The 13,623-nt window shown below is 34.2% G+C and overlaps 2 protein-coding genes across 4 annotated transcripts; both read right to left on the bottom strand.

The window, feature by feature from the left end:
- Positions 1 to 4,592, bottom strand: LOC109170529 (AP-4 complex subunit mu-like). Of its 3 annotated transcripts, none has more exons than XM_019319695.1 (13): positions 4,424 to 4,588; positions 3,931 to 4,025; positions 3,519 to 3,722; positions 3,031 to 3,147; positions 2,804 to 2,932; positions 2,174 to 2,300; positions 1,849 to 1,952; positions 1,643 to 1,747; positions 1,295 to 1,389; positions 1,086 to 1,173; positions 916 to 982; positions 575 to 648; positions 1 to 345 (listed from the first exon to the last, which is right to left on the bottom strand). In XM_019319695.1, the coding sequence occupies exons 1-13, from the start codon at positions 4,479 to 4,481 to the stop codon at positions 247 to 249; spliced, it is 1,362 nt and encodes a 453-aa protein (XP_019175240.1). In that variant the 5' UTR covers positions 4,482 to 4,588; the 3' UTR covers positions 1 to 246. The 3 variants fall into 3 exon arrangements, with proteins under 3 accessions (XP_019175240.1, XP_019175241.1, XP_019175243.1); XM_019319696.1 differs by having other exon boundaries at positions 11 to 345; positions 922 to 982; positions 4,424 to 4,587; XM_019319698.1 differs by lacking the exon at positions 1 to 345 and having other exon boundaries at positions 639 to 671; positions 839 to 982; positions 4,424 to 4,592.
- Positions 4,593 to 5,301: 709 nt separating this feature from the next.
- On the bottom strand, positions 5,302 to 6,588 carry LOC109169803 (putative transcription factor bHLH107). The gene is made up of 2 exons (XM_019318693.1): positions 6,145 to 6,588; positions 5,302 to 5,838 (listed from the first exon to the last, which is right to left on the bottom strand). The coding sequence occupies exons 1-2, from the start codon at positions 6,337 to 6,339 to the stop codon at positions 5,302 to 5,304; spliced, it is 732 nt and encodes a 243-aa protein (XP_019174238.1). The 5' UTR covers positions 6,340 to 6,588.
- Between the last annotated feature and the right edge of the window lie 7,035 nt (positions 6,589 to 13,623).

Genomic DNA, 13,623 nt, shown 5'->3' with positions numbered 1-13,623 from the left:
TTTACCATGGTTGTACAACAAAGTTATGCCTAAGGGCAACTTTCAGTTCAGACATTATTGTAGAACTAGTCCCCAATATAGCCAAGAAAATGGTTAGGAGAGACGTTCTTCAGGTAATGTGAGAAAGAAACTGCTCAGATGTCAGCATGCCTGGTACTAAGTTATACATATGCCAGCCAGGATAACAGAAGCTGAAAAGGAGATTAGGAGAATGAAGAAGGGGAAGCCAAAAGGATGGCCATCAGATCAGATCCGAGCAACATAAGAATTGGCTTGTGTCACGTATCTCACCCACCGATAGGGGTTGTGCGTTTTTGACTTCTTTGGGATTTGTAAATATTTCACCTGCATCAAACATCCATCCCATTGCTTAAAGCTGAGAGTTGAGAGTAAAACTACTTTTACCCAACATACTTGTATTTAAAAATGATGCGCGCTGTATAACTCTGGTTTAGAAGGATTTGCTTCTAAATCAACAGTAGAAAGTTTAAATTGTTTTTTTATCAAGATAAAATAGAGAACTAAATAGTAGAGAAGTCAGGTCCAGAAATAAATTCAATATGATGCCTTTTACCTGCAGTCTAGAAGGATTGTACATAGGTATGGTGAAGGTCATGCTGACAGGCCCAGCTTCTTTTGTGATATTTCCTGTATCAGCCAGCACTCATATATATCAAGGGAAAATGTTATGTGTACTCCCATTTTCTACTCTCAACTTTTACTCCCATACTCAAAACCTTGATGTAGACACTTGCATTGGGACCCACATAGAAAACATAGCCTATAGAGCCCGCCACATAAAGAGTAAAATTGAGGGAGTACATGTACTACAACTCTAAATCAAGATACTTGTAGAACAGGAATAAATATAAGAGCTCAAGGTAATAATGCACATAAAAATTTTTAACTCCTTACGCAGACCATGTGCCTCTTGTGAAAATGTTAGCTTTGCATGAAGTGTGCATTCAGACCCACCCACAATCTGTGATGTATTGGAGATATCAATCAGAAACATTATTTCATAAAGCCAGACTTGATTATTGTAGGTTATTAGGCACTGCAAAACATAAGAAAAGAGATAATACCTTCTTCAGATACCACTCCAGCCTCTTATTAGATTCTTTGAAATCAGTTGTTTGCCCAACCGCTGCAGGTTCCAACTCAAAACCAACCCTGAATTATTGACAGGGGCAAAAAAAGTGAGTTGACAACTACACAATGTACTCAAAGCTAACCCTGAATGATTTAGAACTTGTCTTGATAAATGAGAAAAAGTGACTAGCATTGTAATTACCTGGACGTATATGTTGGCACTGGCATCTGTACCGCAACTGTATTTGCTGTTATGCTTGAAGGAAACTCGGCTCGGATCTTCAAAATGACTTCCGCCTAGTATATAATTAATGTAAACAAACAAAAATAGCAGTGTGTTTAGATAAATATTGCACATGACTATCTTTATTTTTTTTAATAAAAAAAAAAAAGGCTCACGTTATAAGAGAAAGCCTGAATGAGACTCAAATTGTGCAAAAAAAAGTGCAATCACTTTGATCATTAACACAACTGCATCTTAACCCAGAAGGTAGCTGGCAAAATTCAAAATCTACAGATCCTTCTAGCCTCTTGAATATATATATCCTACCTTAAGCAACCCAGCTTCTTCAATCAATGCATTAATACGGAAAGGAGGTTTGAATTCCTGGGTTATACGGTAATTCATGACAGGAAATTCACCATCTGGTGGGACCTAATAAAAGATAGCAAAATCAAGCATTTGATGTCACAAGAAATTAATTTCCATGAAAAGGCCAAATTAAACAATCTCTTCCATCATCCTATTTCACTCACAAGAGTCAAGGTTCTGTCCATGTCAAAACTATCAAGATGTACCGATTCATGGAAATTGCAATCATCCAATATCACGGCACCAGCCCCAGAAGAACCACTGTAATCTTGTTCCAGGGAAAAATAAGAAAGACTGATTGAGAAATGAACTTAAATTTAGTATTGATGGCATAACTAGGAATTATGTACCGGAGCATAAATATGGTTGAAGGAAGAAAATAGGAAGCTCGCCAAAAAAAAAAAAAAAAAACAAAAAAAAAAAACAAACAAACAAACAGTAGAAGTAACAAAGTATTGTGGTGAATTAAATAGTTCAAGATAAGAGTACCATAAATTGACCCCCCTCCTCTGCCTATGCTCAGATTGTCATTAAGAGCTAATCTGACTTCTGGATTACCAGTTAGGTAACTCTTCATTTGAATAGTGCCATCAATTTCAGAAGTCAATATATATCCCTGTTATTTTTTTAGGGAAAAAAATGGATTAAAAGACACATCTTGAAGCAATGTATGTCGAAAGTAAATGCAGCAAGTCAATAAAACTACAAAACACAATGGAAAACTGGAAAAGGGTGCCAATCTAATTATTAAGCCACTAGCATAGCCGGTACATGGAAACAATTTGAAATTTTGAATTCAGGAGAAATAAAGGGTGCCACCAATCTAATGATTTTTCCCCTGAAAGTCAACATATCCACCAGTTATTACTTTTGCCTCCCACAATTTGTTTTCATAAAGGTTGAAAATATATTGTTCTACAGATAGGGTGTTATGGCATAAATGTCAAATTTAGATTGAAGTTTTTTGTCACATGAGCATTAGATAATCATTTACAGACATTTCCTACCTAATCCACCAAGTGCTCATACTGTGACTCATGATCGTTACCTTGGTTCCTTAATAAGAACAAGATTTGCTGCAACACATAAATTGCTACAGAATCTAAAACTGTTACTCACACTTGAGCTGAATGTAATGCTTATTTTCTCAATTACATCCACAAATATTTCCTCCCTCTTTCTACCACCTGGCTCATTCGCTACAACAGACTTAGTAATAGCTGTCCCTGGCATTCTTTTCGTCCCTTGCTGCCAATGTCAAGGTGAAAGAGCATCAAGGAGGGAGATGAATTACTAATACCAAAGTAAAATTGGTTCTAATCATGTTGTTAGTCAATCTAAAATACCATAAATATAGCAGAAGGACTGATTGGTGATAAATGTCCAGCATCAATAACAATTGGCTCATTAAATATATAGGATTTCAAGACCTCAGTGGATGTTGTTTGAACATAACCAAAATCCTGGAATAAATAAAACACAGATAGATTAAGTTTCCTTTTCAATCTTTAAAGAAATATTTTAAAAAATCATTAAAGCAGCTGAAACTCCAAAGCCTCAATCATCAATGCACAAAGACCAAAGGCTAAAGGTAAAAAAGAATCACAGATATCACTAAATATCCTGAACGTAATTGCCCAAAAAAACTCAGAACTGTTGGACAGATTGACACAAATATTTTCAAAAAAACAAAAACAAAACAAAACAAAAATGTACTATGATATAATATATCTACTGCAGTTTCAGCAATAAGTGGCAAAATGCTGTAGTTGAATGAAGGATAGGTGTCTTGCTTCTTAATTTTCATTACAGATCATGCCAATAAATTACTTACAATGACTTCATCAAGAAGCTCATACACCAGCACAAAATTTTTTCGCAGGGAGTCTTCATTGAGAATGCCAAGGTAATCTTTGGTGACACGTGCAATCCTTTGCAGAAGCTCCAACACTAGAGAAGGTGATAAATTGGTCCTTGTAGTTGCAACAAAAAGGAGGCCAACAACCTTCACATGGAAATAGTTCACACCATCGGCGTTCTATAGAGGAAAAATGAAAGCCAGCAGATTATATTTGTTGAAATTAAATAACTAGATAACACATAGAGGAGTTCATAGATCACTGCACCAATGCTTAAAGATTAGGTGTTACAACGATATAGGCTTAATCATATTTTAAAAACCATTTTTTCTATGAAATGCATAATGAAGACGGCATCACACTGGTAAAAAAAAAAAAAATACCTACAAATACAGGCGGTGCTTCCTCTTCACCGTCTTCTTTCCAGAACTTTACTTTGCGGAAGAAGATCTCAGCACTTCCTTTAGGTACATCACCTCGATCTGCAATTCAACAATAATTTAAGTAAAATCCTTAAAACCACACACATTCCAATAGTGGCTGAGTATAAGAATATACCTCAACTGTCTATAATTAAATTACTCTAGTTCATTCACAGTCTATAACTGAACTGAAAATGCAATGGCCGTGTAATTATTATTCTCATTTTTTCAAGTCATATCGCAATTCATATCAGCTAGCTCAGCTTGAGTTCAAATAACTTCAATTCCGTTCATAATTACGAAGTTTAGAGGAATATAATGGAGAAAATTAATCAGCAGCATATTTACGAGATTTGAAAACGAATTCCAATTTACAGAGCGCATTTGCAGACTACTAGACTAGCGTATATAAATTAATCATAATTACGTGCATATACAGAGAGTGAGAGAGCCCTCACAGTCACGGAAGACGATGCTGTCTCCCCTCTGAGAAAGAACGAAGAACTGAGAGATCATTACTCGTTGCTACTACGATTTCAGCTCTCAACTTCTGTGCTATCTGCTGCTAAATCCTACTTGCCTCGATTGAGCGGTTGCACTATCTAACAAAGTATATTTTGAAGAAATTCCAGAACTAACCTCTTTTAATTCATATTTTTCACTTGGAGACCCCAAACAAACAGTTGTTTTTTTTTTTTTTTTTTTTTTTTGGAACAACTTTGATAGTCGATGATGGTGAAATTCTAATAATTGATTGACCATTTTAAGTAAAAATTGCATAATAATAGTCGATGGACTAACTTTAGTAGTCAATGACTAAACTGGTGAAATCTTAATAGTACTATTTTAAGTAAAAGTTGCATAGTTAGGGACTAAATTAAAATTCTAATAGTGAGAGATTAAATTGGCATTAACTCTTGCTTTCAACTTTTCAATGAAGAGTCAACAACGCCCCCACTCTAAAGCTCGATCTCATGATCTCCTACATGGCAGACGTGACTATATGTCATTTAAACACAAGGTGCTTAGTTTATGGGCATATTATTAAATTTAATCAAGTGTTTCTTGTTAAGGTGCTAATATTGAAATTAACATTCACTGTAAGTCCAAACAAAGCTCTAAATTTTAAAATACTATACTAAGATATATATATATATATATATATAACACTACTGAAAAAATATTTTTTTTTTGATCGAGTATGATCTTTATAATGTAATTTAACTTTTTTGAGTAATTTTTAAATTACTATCATATAAAAGTAGGAGATTTCCCTCATCACAAAATATATATATTTATGAGGGATTGGACTTCTTGGCTTTACAAATCTTTGGGATTAAACAGTATTGAATAACAAACCATCCGGAAGTCCAGATCCATTACTAAGCGAACCACATATCTGGGCCGAATTGTTAGCATGCCCGTCTACTTTCGGGCCGGCCCATGTATCGGCCCGAAACCTACGGCACAACAACATTCCCAACGACCGGTTTTCCACAACGGCCTTAAGGGCACGTCTAAGCGACCCAAGATCCTTCTCCCCGACGCCACCGCCGCACCACCGAACCACCACGTCCACCTTGGTCCGCCCTCCCACCGTCGCCATCTCCGCCCTCACTACCCGCCCTTTAACCGACTGCACCGCCTCCGTCAAGTCCCGGTTCAGCCCCGGCCTATCCTCGCAACAAATCGTCGCTTTCACCGCCGACTCTCCTTCTCCATCGCAGGGAACCACCGCCACCTCATCATTCTCCCCCGGCAAAAATAACGGCGTTTCCCCCTCGCTCTGATGCTGTTCCAGCTGCTCCGCCACCTTCTGTCTAAGCTCCTTCAGCTCCTTAACGGCCTCCGTAAGCACCCTCGGTTTATCCTTCTGCAAACACAGCAACCATAAACATCATACATACATACATACATATAAACCCATGCACGTGCATGCAATGGTCAACATGCAAAAACAAAACCAAAAACATCAATTAACCCGACCAGTCAAATTGATCAAACTATTTACTTGGTAAACCATAATGCCAGTTAGCGAGCAACCTAAACTGAGTTACCTTCTTGTGTCTTTTTTATCAAAAACCAAAATTTATTCAAGATTTGAGTTTCCTCGGTGCATATTTCAGAATAGTAATTGTGGGTTTCTAGACTTAAAAAAAAAAAAAAAAACTACACGTACTTTAGTGAGATGGGGAAAGAGTTTCCTGAGGGTAGAAAGATGAGAATTGATTCTTTTCCTGCGTTCACTTTCAGCCTTGGCATGTCTGTTAGCCGCTTCTTTAGACTTTTTCTTGGCTAAATACCGACGTTGGTGATGAAGATGATAATCTACCTCGTTTTGTGTCTGCAGAGGAATAGAGTTCAGCATTTTCATGATGTTTTTTCTTTTTTTCCCACTGCACCCTATAATATGTTCAAAGAAACCTTTTAATGGAGAGAAGGGGGAGGGAGATACTGAGTATATTTATAAAGAGGGGGAAATAATGAAAGAAAATACTGGATGGGTATTAAATGGTTGATTTTGATGGAGTTAATGACAGAGAATAATAAGGAAAGAGGATGATGTTGAGGAGCAGCTTTAATGTTCTTTGTTAATGTGTTTTATGGGAAGACAATGAGGAAAGATCAGAGGATTGTATGTATGTATGTATGTATATATATGTCAGCAGAGAGAGAAAGGGAGAGAGAGAGAGAGAGAGGGGGAGCTTACAGAGATATATACTGGTGGAGTGTTGGGGAGATTGGAACAAGAACTGGATGAGAGCTGAGAGCCTTTTTACTACCGTTTGCATGGCGGGCGGGTTGGGTTTATTCAAAGTGTAAAATCATGGAATGAGACAGATTTTGCAGGTTGAAAAAGCCATTTCGAGATTAGGGAAAACAGGCTGTTACACATTTTTCCAAATACTTCTCTTTAATAATTTACTTTGATATCCGCCCAATAATTGCATACATGCTTCTGTATTCATATCATAGTTTTTGCTGATGTTCAAGGGACATGGGGTTACCTTAAATTAAAAATTTTCAATAGTGTTATGAGGGTTTTGTTTGGTAAAATAGTTAACTTATCACTTAATTTTGACTTATTTGATCACTATTAGCTATTTGACTTTATTAAAAAATTAATATTTGATTAATTAATTTTTTTTGTAATTATAAAATGTTAAAATTTAAAAAGTTGTTTAAAACAACTTTTTTTAATTAATTTTTTTGAGAAAAAGAAATTATATCAAAATAGCTATAATTTACTAAACACATTTCTATAATAAGCTATTAGCTAACAATCATTTACCAAACATGACCGATGTGTTATATATTACAAAATAAAAACTCAATTAGGTAATTAGTTTGATATGATCTAACTTTTGAAAATAGGGTATTTGACATATGGGTGAGATCCAATACATGAAAAATAATTAAATATTTCAAATAAATTGTTTTTTATCACTTGTTGAGATATGTTGTGGCCCCACATAATGTTTTTACATGGGTGAAAAATAAGTTACTCAAACAATTAGTTATATATACATTGGTTTTCAGTTTAATAAAATCTCAAACCTAATATATTATTAGACTACTAAATCATATATCCAAAGAGTTTATCTTAGGCACATTTCAATTAGTGGATGTGTGTTTCCCTATTCACCCAACCAAAAAAAAAAAAAAAAAAAAAAATTAATGATGGATGTCTGTTATGGATACTCATTATAACTTAGGTATTATTTTTAGTGTTTGTCGTTCCATTTTCCATATTCATGAATTGTTGATTCAAAGTGAGATATCACAGGTATTATTAAATATTGAAAAGTAAAATTTATTATATAGATAAGTAATTAACGGGTGATATTGTGATAAATTATGTTATTATAAAACGTGTCTCAGCTCTCTGATTGAAGCAAAATGAAAGATGGACACTGAACTGAAAAATCAACTCAAACATTCCATTTTACAGTCCATGCACAGGGGGATATATGTTAATGCTGGGCTGCCTTTGTAATCTGATTGTCATGTATGTGCCTCAAGAATGAGTGGATTCACAGCAGAAGTACATATATATGCAGAGGTGGGAAAACTCTGTTTAGCCTTATGAACTTTTGCTGTTTGTTGGTGCACTAGCATGCTGTAAGTTTGTACTATATATATATCTATTAGTCCTATTTCAAGAATCAAATATTTAATTTGGTATTAATGGTAAATAAAAAAAAAAAAAAGTACCACTCTCAAATAAAGTATCACAATTTCGCATTATTTTTAATTATTCTTCCAAAAGGTTGAACCCCAACCCTAAGGTTGAGCATTATTTTTAATTATGATACTACAATAATATGCAGATGAAGTCTTGTACGATACTGTTTCACGGTAAAACAACCATACGCTGTATTTATTATAATATGCATTGGGTTTACTTGATACGCAAATAATGAAATAAATCACTATTGTGTCATTTTGATTCAACCTATAGTTGCATTCATCAAGACTTCTGTATATAGAAGTTTCTTTGAGAGATGGTAAAGACTTCTGCATATAGATTAAAGTCCGCCTTGTGACTCCAAACAACAAATAAGCATAAGGAGAGTAACTAATTACTTAAGTTGAAACGCCTCCACAAAGGAGTCGAGAACTTCAAATCTTGTGGTTACTAAATCAACTGTCCGACAAATTTGTCTAGAATTGTTTGGCATATAGGAATCTCTTTGCTATATATATATATATATATATATATATATATATATATATATATATCTTTTATTACTATTATTATCTTTTAGCCGTGGTTACTTTTTCTTAAGTCATATTTATACTTTTAAAATTGTAACCTCTACAATTCTTATTTTGTAAGAGTGTTAGCTTGTTTTCTAGGGTACACGTAACATTTTGTGTTGTTAATATATTTATCTTTATGATCCAAAAAAAAAGAGTTAATTCATTATTGTTGTAGACATATAAAATAAAGGGATTTGAATCTAATTATTTTAAATGATTTTCTAAAGTTTTCCTTATATATATATATCTACATGGGAATGATCAAACATTCAAACAACCCATCGATGCCCAAATAATTGACACAACATTACAACAACACCCAAAAGACTTGTGGTGGGGTGGGGCCCAATCTCACTGTAACAAGCCTTTGACAGGACAACTGTGGACAATAGCACCAGATAGGATCAGAACAGCTTCAGCTCATCAGCTAAGAATTAGCTTCATACAGAGGACAAAAAAGAATTAATGGTGGATATGCAGACACCAATATGTATGCTTATAGTGAAGTTGGCAAGCCATTTAGTATTTACCAATACAAAAAATGTTCTTTTTTTACAAAAAATTATTCACTATATCACAAAGTTACAAGTTCAACTCCCTTGTCTCCCTAATTTGACCCCGTCAGCTATGAGTAACATAAACTAGTTTATCTTCTGGATTGGCGTGAGTGATCGTGCATTCTCGTCCCTTAAGATATATCAAGAGTTCGAACCCCCTCTCGTATGGATCTGTCCAGCATTTTGCCCTTTAATTGTGTCAGCCCGGTACGAACAAGGATTAGTCTGAGACTCTGAGTATGGTACGGGCTTAAAATGCTTTATACAATTAGGGCTTGCTCAAGACGCCCGTGGTCTGACAAAAAAAAACTATTAGTTTTACCTTCTTGTGGTATTTACCTAATACACATTCAGATAGTGACGGTGTGTTTTCATTGTCATTAAAAAAAAAAAAATATTCTAACCTATACCTATGGATTATTCATGAATTCAATACTTAATCTTTTTCAGCACAAAAAATTAATTTTTTCACTATCGGGGTCCGATGTGTCATTACAAATCTACTTAATACATCAAATATTTAGGAAAAAGCCTACAATAATCATTCAAAAGTACATGATTCAAATTTAAAATTTTATAGTTATCAAGTTAGTTGTTGGACAAACTCGATGGATATATCAAAATCCCTGTCTTACCAAAGAAGGTGCACCAGTATTATGGTGCATCAGAGGAGCAGGTTATATTTTTTTACCCAAATTTCCCACCAGGAAATCTCAGACAGCCTCAACACTGCACATATATTCCCATCTCCATTTGTCTCTGCTCCCAGACAGGGCCCCACCATTGATGTTAACCACACAAAAGGGTGTTGTTTCAGCAATTTGAATGTAACCATGTGGGAACACTCCTCTGAATCTCTGATCTTTGCTTCCCTTTTGTGTTCATAATCTTGTAAGTTTCTCATGAAAAATGTTGAACTTGGCTTAATGTTAGGTAAGAAAATTCCAGTTTTCATTACTCAGAAAGATATCAGCAGCATCTGTTACTTCCACAACTTTGATGGGGAAATTTTCATTCTAACCTGCAGGCATCTTACAGGACGATATATGCACAAATTGCTTAAAGATGTTTCAAGCTCAATGTCTGGACTCGGTTCCCAAAGTGTTTGTATTCTGATGCCCGTAACTAGATAAATTCATACAACTCGTAGAGTATAAACCCGCATGTGGCTATTAGAGAAGTAAGTTATTGTACCCCGAGGGCTTTTAGACCATTTTATAAAAGGTTTTCACCCCAAACTTGAGTTAGTGGTCTCAAGTTCTTTAAAGTGTTTGTATATTGATGCCCATAACTAGACAAATCCATACCACTCCCTCAATATGGTTTGAACCAGCACATTGTGACTACCATGAAACAACCTATCATCATTACTTTGGATTATATTTGTCAACTTACTAAGTTGCTCCCTGAGGGCTTTTGGGTCATTTTATAAAGGTCTCCACCCCCAAGCTCTAGCCATGGTGTCAAGTTTCTCAAAGTGTTTGTATAGCCTCGAGTACAATTTGAACTTGCACATTGCGACTACCAGCCAAGCAGACTATCATTACTTTAGATTTGCCAACCTACTAATATGTGCCTTGAGCGCTTTCAGGCCATTTTATAAAGGTTTTCACTCCAAACTCAAGCACTAGTCTCAAGTTCTCTAAACTGTTTCTATACACTAAAATTCACGCTTTGTAACTTTGGGATGTTTCTATACCAGTGTTCACAACCAACATGGTTGGCGTGGTGGTTTAGCACCTCGTCCCTTAAGCATGAGGCACCCATGTGAATGGGGCAAATCATTTGGCCAGTCCCCTACCACTTAGTGTGCTGATAGTAAGGACACAAGATTAGTCTTCTTACTGACAAGTTGTCAACCTACCAAATTGTGCACTTCCACAAACTAAACTAGGCTCTTAACATCAATTGTAGATACTCAAAATCAGACCTCATCACAAAACATTGATTTAGTAGATAAGAAAACTCGCTGAGTTTAAATACTATTCCACAATTTTTCATAGAATCAACATAAAAGCGATAACACAAATGCTATTTTATTGGGCATGAGCAAAAGTGAAGGGGTTTGAGACCGGGAGCTTTGATGTACCATGAAGTGGGTATGTCATGTCAAGGCAGTGTAGTGTACATTGGAGAATTATAGTGAATAGTACAAACCATAAAAGACTAAACCACCTCTGTTTCCAAGCCATGTGCATAGTGTTACAATGTGTGCTATCTTCTCTGCCAAGAATACGAACTATTCCACATTTTTCATTTCCTTTTTCACCTTCTTCCTTTTGGATGAGTTTGAACTCCAATATTCCAACCTAGCTAATACTGCAATAATAATAATCTTTCATACCAGTTATAAGTTATTAACATAATCTGCATTTTGTCATTTGTGTGTCTTTGCTAACTTTCCTTTTGATTTATGGAAAAATTTGCATCCACCTACGTGAATCCTGCCTTCTGACCCTTACCCACAAAAGATCATGGGTAGATAAACCAGTATATATATATATATTGGTTATAGTTTACGGACTCAAATCAAGAAGGCAAATAGACAGTTTTGAAATGAGTCATGAAAGTTTCTTTAATGAAGCTAAGGAAGTAGACTATTCAATATTTATCAAGTTTGCAAGTAATTCTTTGGTCCCTCTTACATGAGGCTGGAGGCTAATTTTAATTGAAAATAATTTGTTCTTATTTATTTAAAAAAAATTTGAAACCTCTTATTTATTTAATTAGGTTATATGTATTACGATTTCATTATACTAATTCTCATTTGAAGTGGATTCCTACGTTCATTAGTCATTTAGTTGTACTCCGTAATACATTAAATATTCGATAAATTTTTTTAAAAAACAAAATGGTATCTTTGAATTGTAGTGACATAATTTTGTTCCCTTAATTATATATATGCATTCACATTTTTCCCTCAAGTATTTTTAAAAGTTGTTAATTTTACCAAAGCCATGTCAAAACTATTAAATACAAACAGAACAATTCATAATTCTAAAATTTGAAAGAGTTTTATATAATGTTAACCTACTCCCTTAATTATCCTTCCATCAGTTGAATAACTTGTCCTCTCCCTTTAAATGATAACTTTAAATTACATAAAAGTCCTTCAAACTTTAGGATTTCATATTATTACTCCATCGATATATATTCAACAATCTTTGTATGGTTGCGAAAAATTAGTCACTTTAAAGCTAATTGTTGGAAAAATTATAGTATGCCTATTGAGGAGAAAGATATACTATATCACTATAATTTAAGGGTCGGAAATGTCATTTTCTACCGCAGGACATTGATTTAGTTGATAAGAGGTCTCACTTAAAGACCTGCTTCCAGCGTCATGGTGAGTGTTTGATCCCTGCCATGAACATTGGTTGTTCAGGGTTGAGATGTGGTTCTAGAGTGCAGAAGTGTACAGTTTAGTATTGAGTTTCTAAGTTAGATTGGTTTGATTTACCTTTTTATAGGTCTTTGTGACGAGTTTATAGGGTCGAAGATATAGTATAGCAAATGTGAAAAATATGAGTTATAAAAAAAAAAAAAAAAAAAAAAAGAAGAGAAAGAAATGTCATGTTATCAAATAAATAAACAAAATCGAAATAAAATACATGGAACCAAATTTAATATTCTCTCACCTGACATAGTGAGATGGGACCAAATTTTGGTCCAACAAGAGTCATGGTCTGATTATGAGTTGTTGAAAGGAGTTTGTTTTACATGGATGATATGCTTGTAGCTCATGGATAAATACATGTCTAGTTGTGTCAATTTACTCAATCTTATTTACAAATAAAATATTTTGCATGTTCATTTCACTTTGACTACATCAACATCTACACAAGACATCGTTTGTCTTTATATTATCACATACAAATGATTATGTGTTATTGAAAAATCCATAGACCTAATGTTAGAAATTTTGTTGGTAAGTACATTGTTAATATGCAATGATAAATGTTAACAATTATTTATTTTTCACTTTTTTTTTTGAATGTTACTGGTCCTATTACATTGTAGTATTTATTTATTCATTCACTTCTTATTACTTTATTATTTTAAAGTTAATTGATTTTTATATGTAAGGTGAACTATATATTAATAATATTTATTTTTTAAAATTTTAATTTTAGTATCAATATACACACATTAAAACAAACATTTAATATATTAAAAATGAACATTTATCTTCTAAAAAAATGAACATTTATAGTTCACGGTATAATTTGCTTTCAAGGAACAGAAAGAACGTCGTTGTGACGGCAAATTATTGTGTGGACCATGGTCCATACAGTGTTGTGTGGACCATAATAGAAAGTACGTTTTTAATATACTAA

The sequence above is a fragment of the Ipomoea nil genome, unplaced genomic scaffold, assembly GCF_001879475.1.
Source record: "Ipomoea nil cultivar Tokyo-kokei standard unplaced genomic scaffold, Asagao_1.1 scaffold3321, whole genome shotgun sequence".
NCBI lineage: Eukaryota > Viridiplantae > Streptophyta > Magnoliopsida > Solanales > Convolvulaceae > Ipomoea > Ipomoea nil.
Note: the sequence above shows the minus strand (reverse complement) of the source record. Positions and strands in the feature narration are given on the sequence as shown.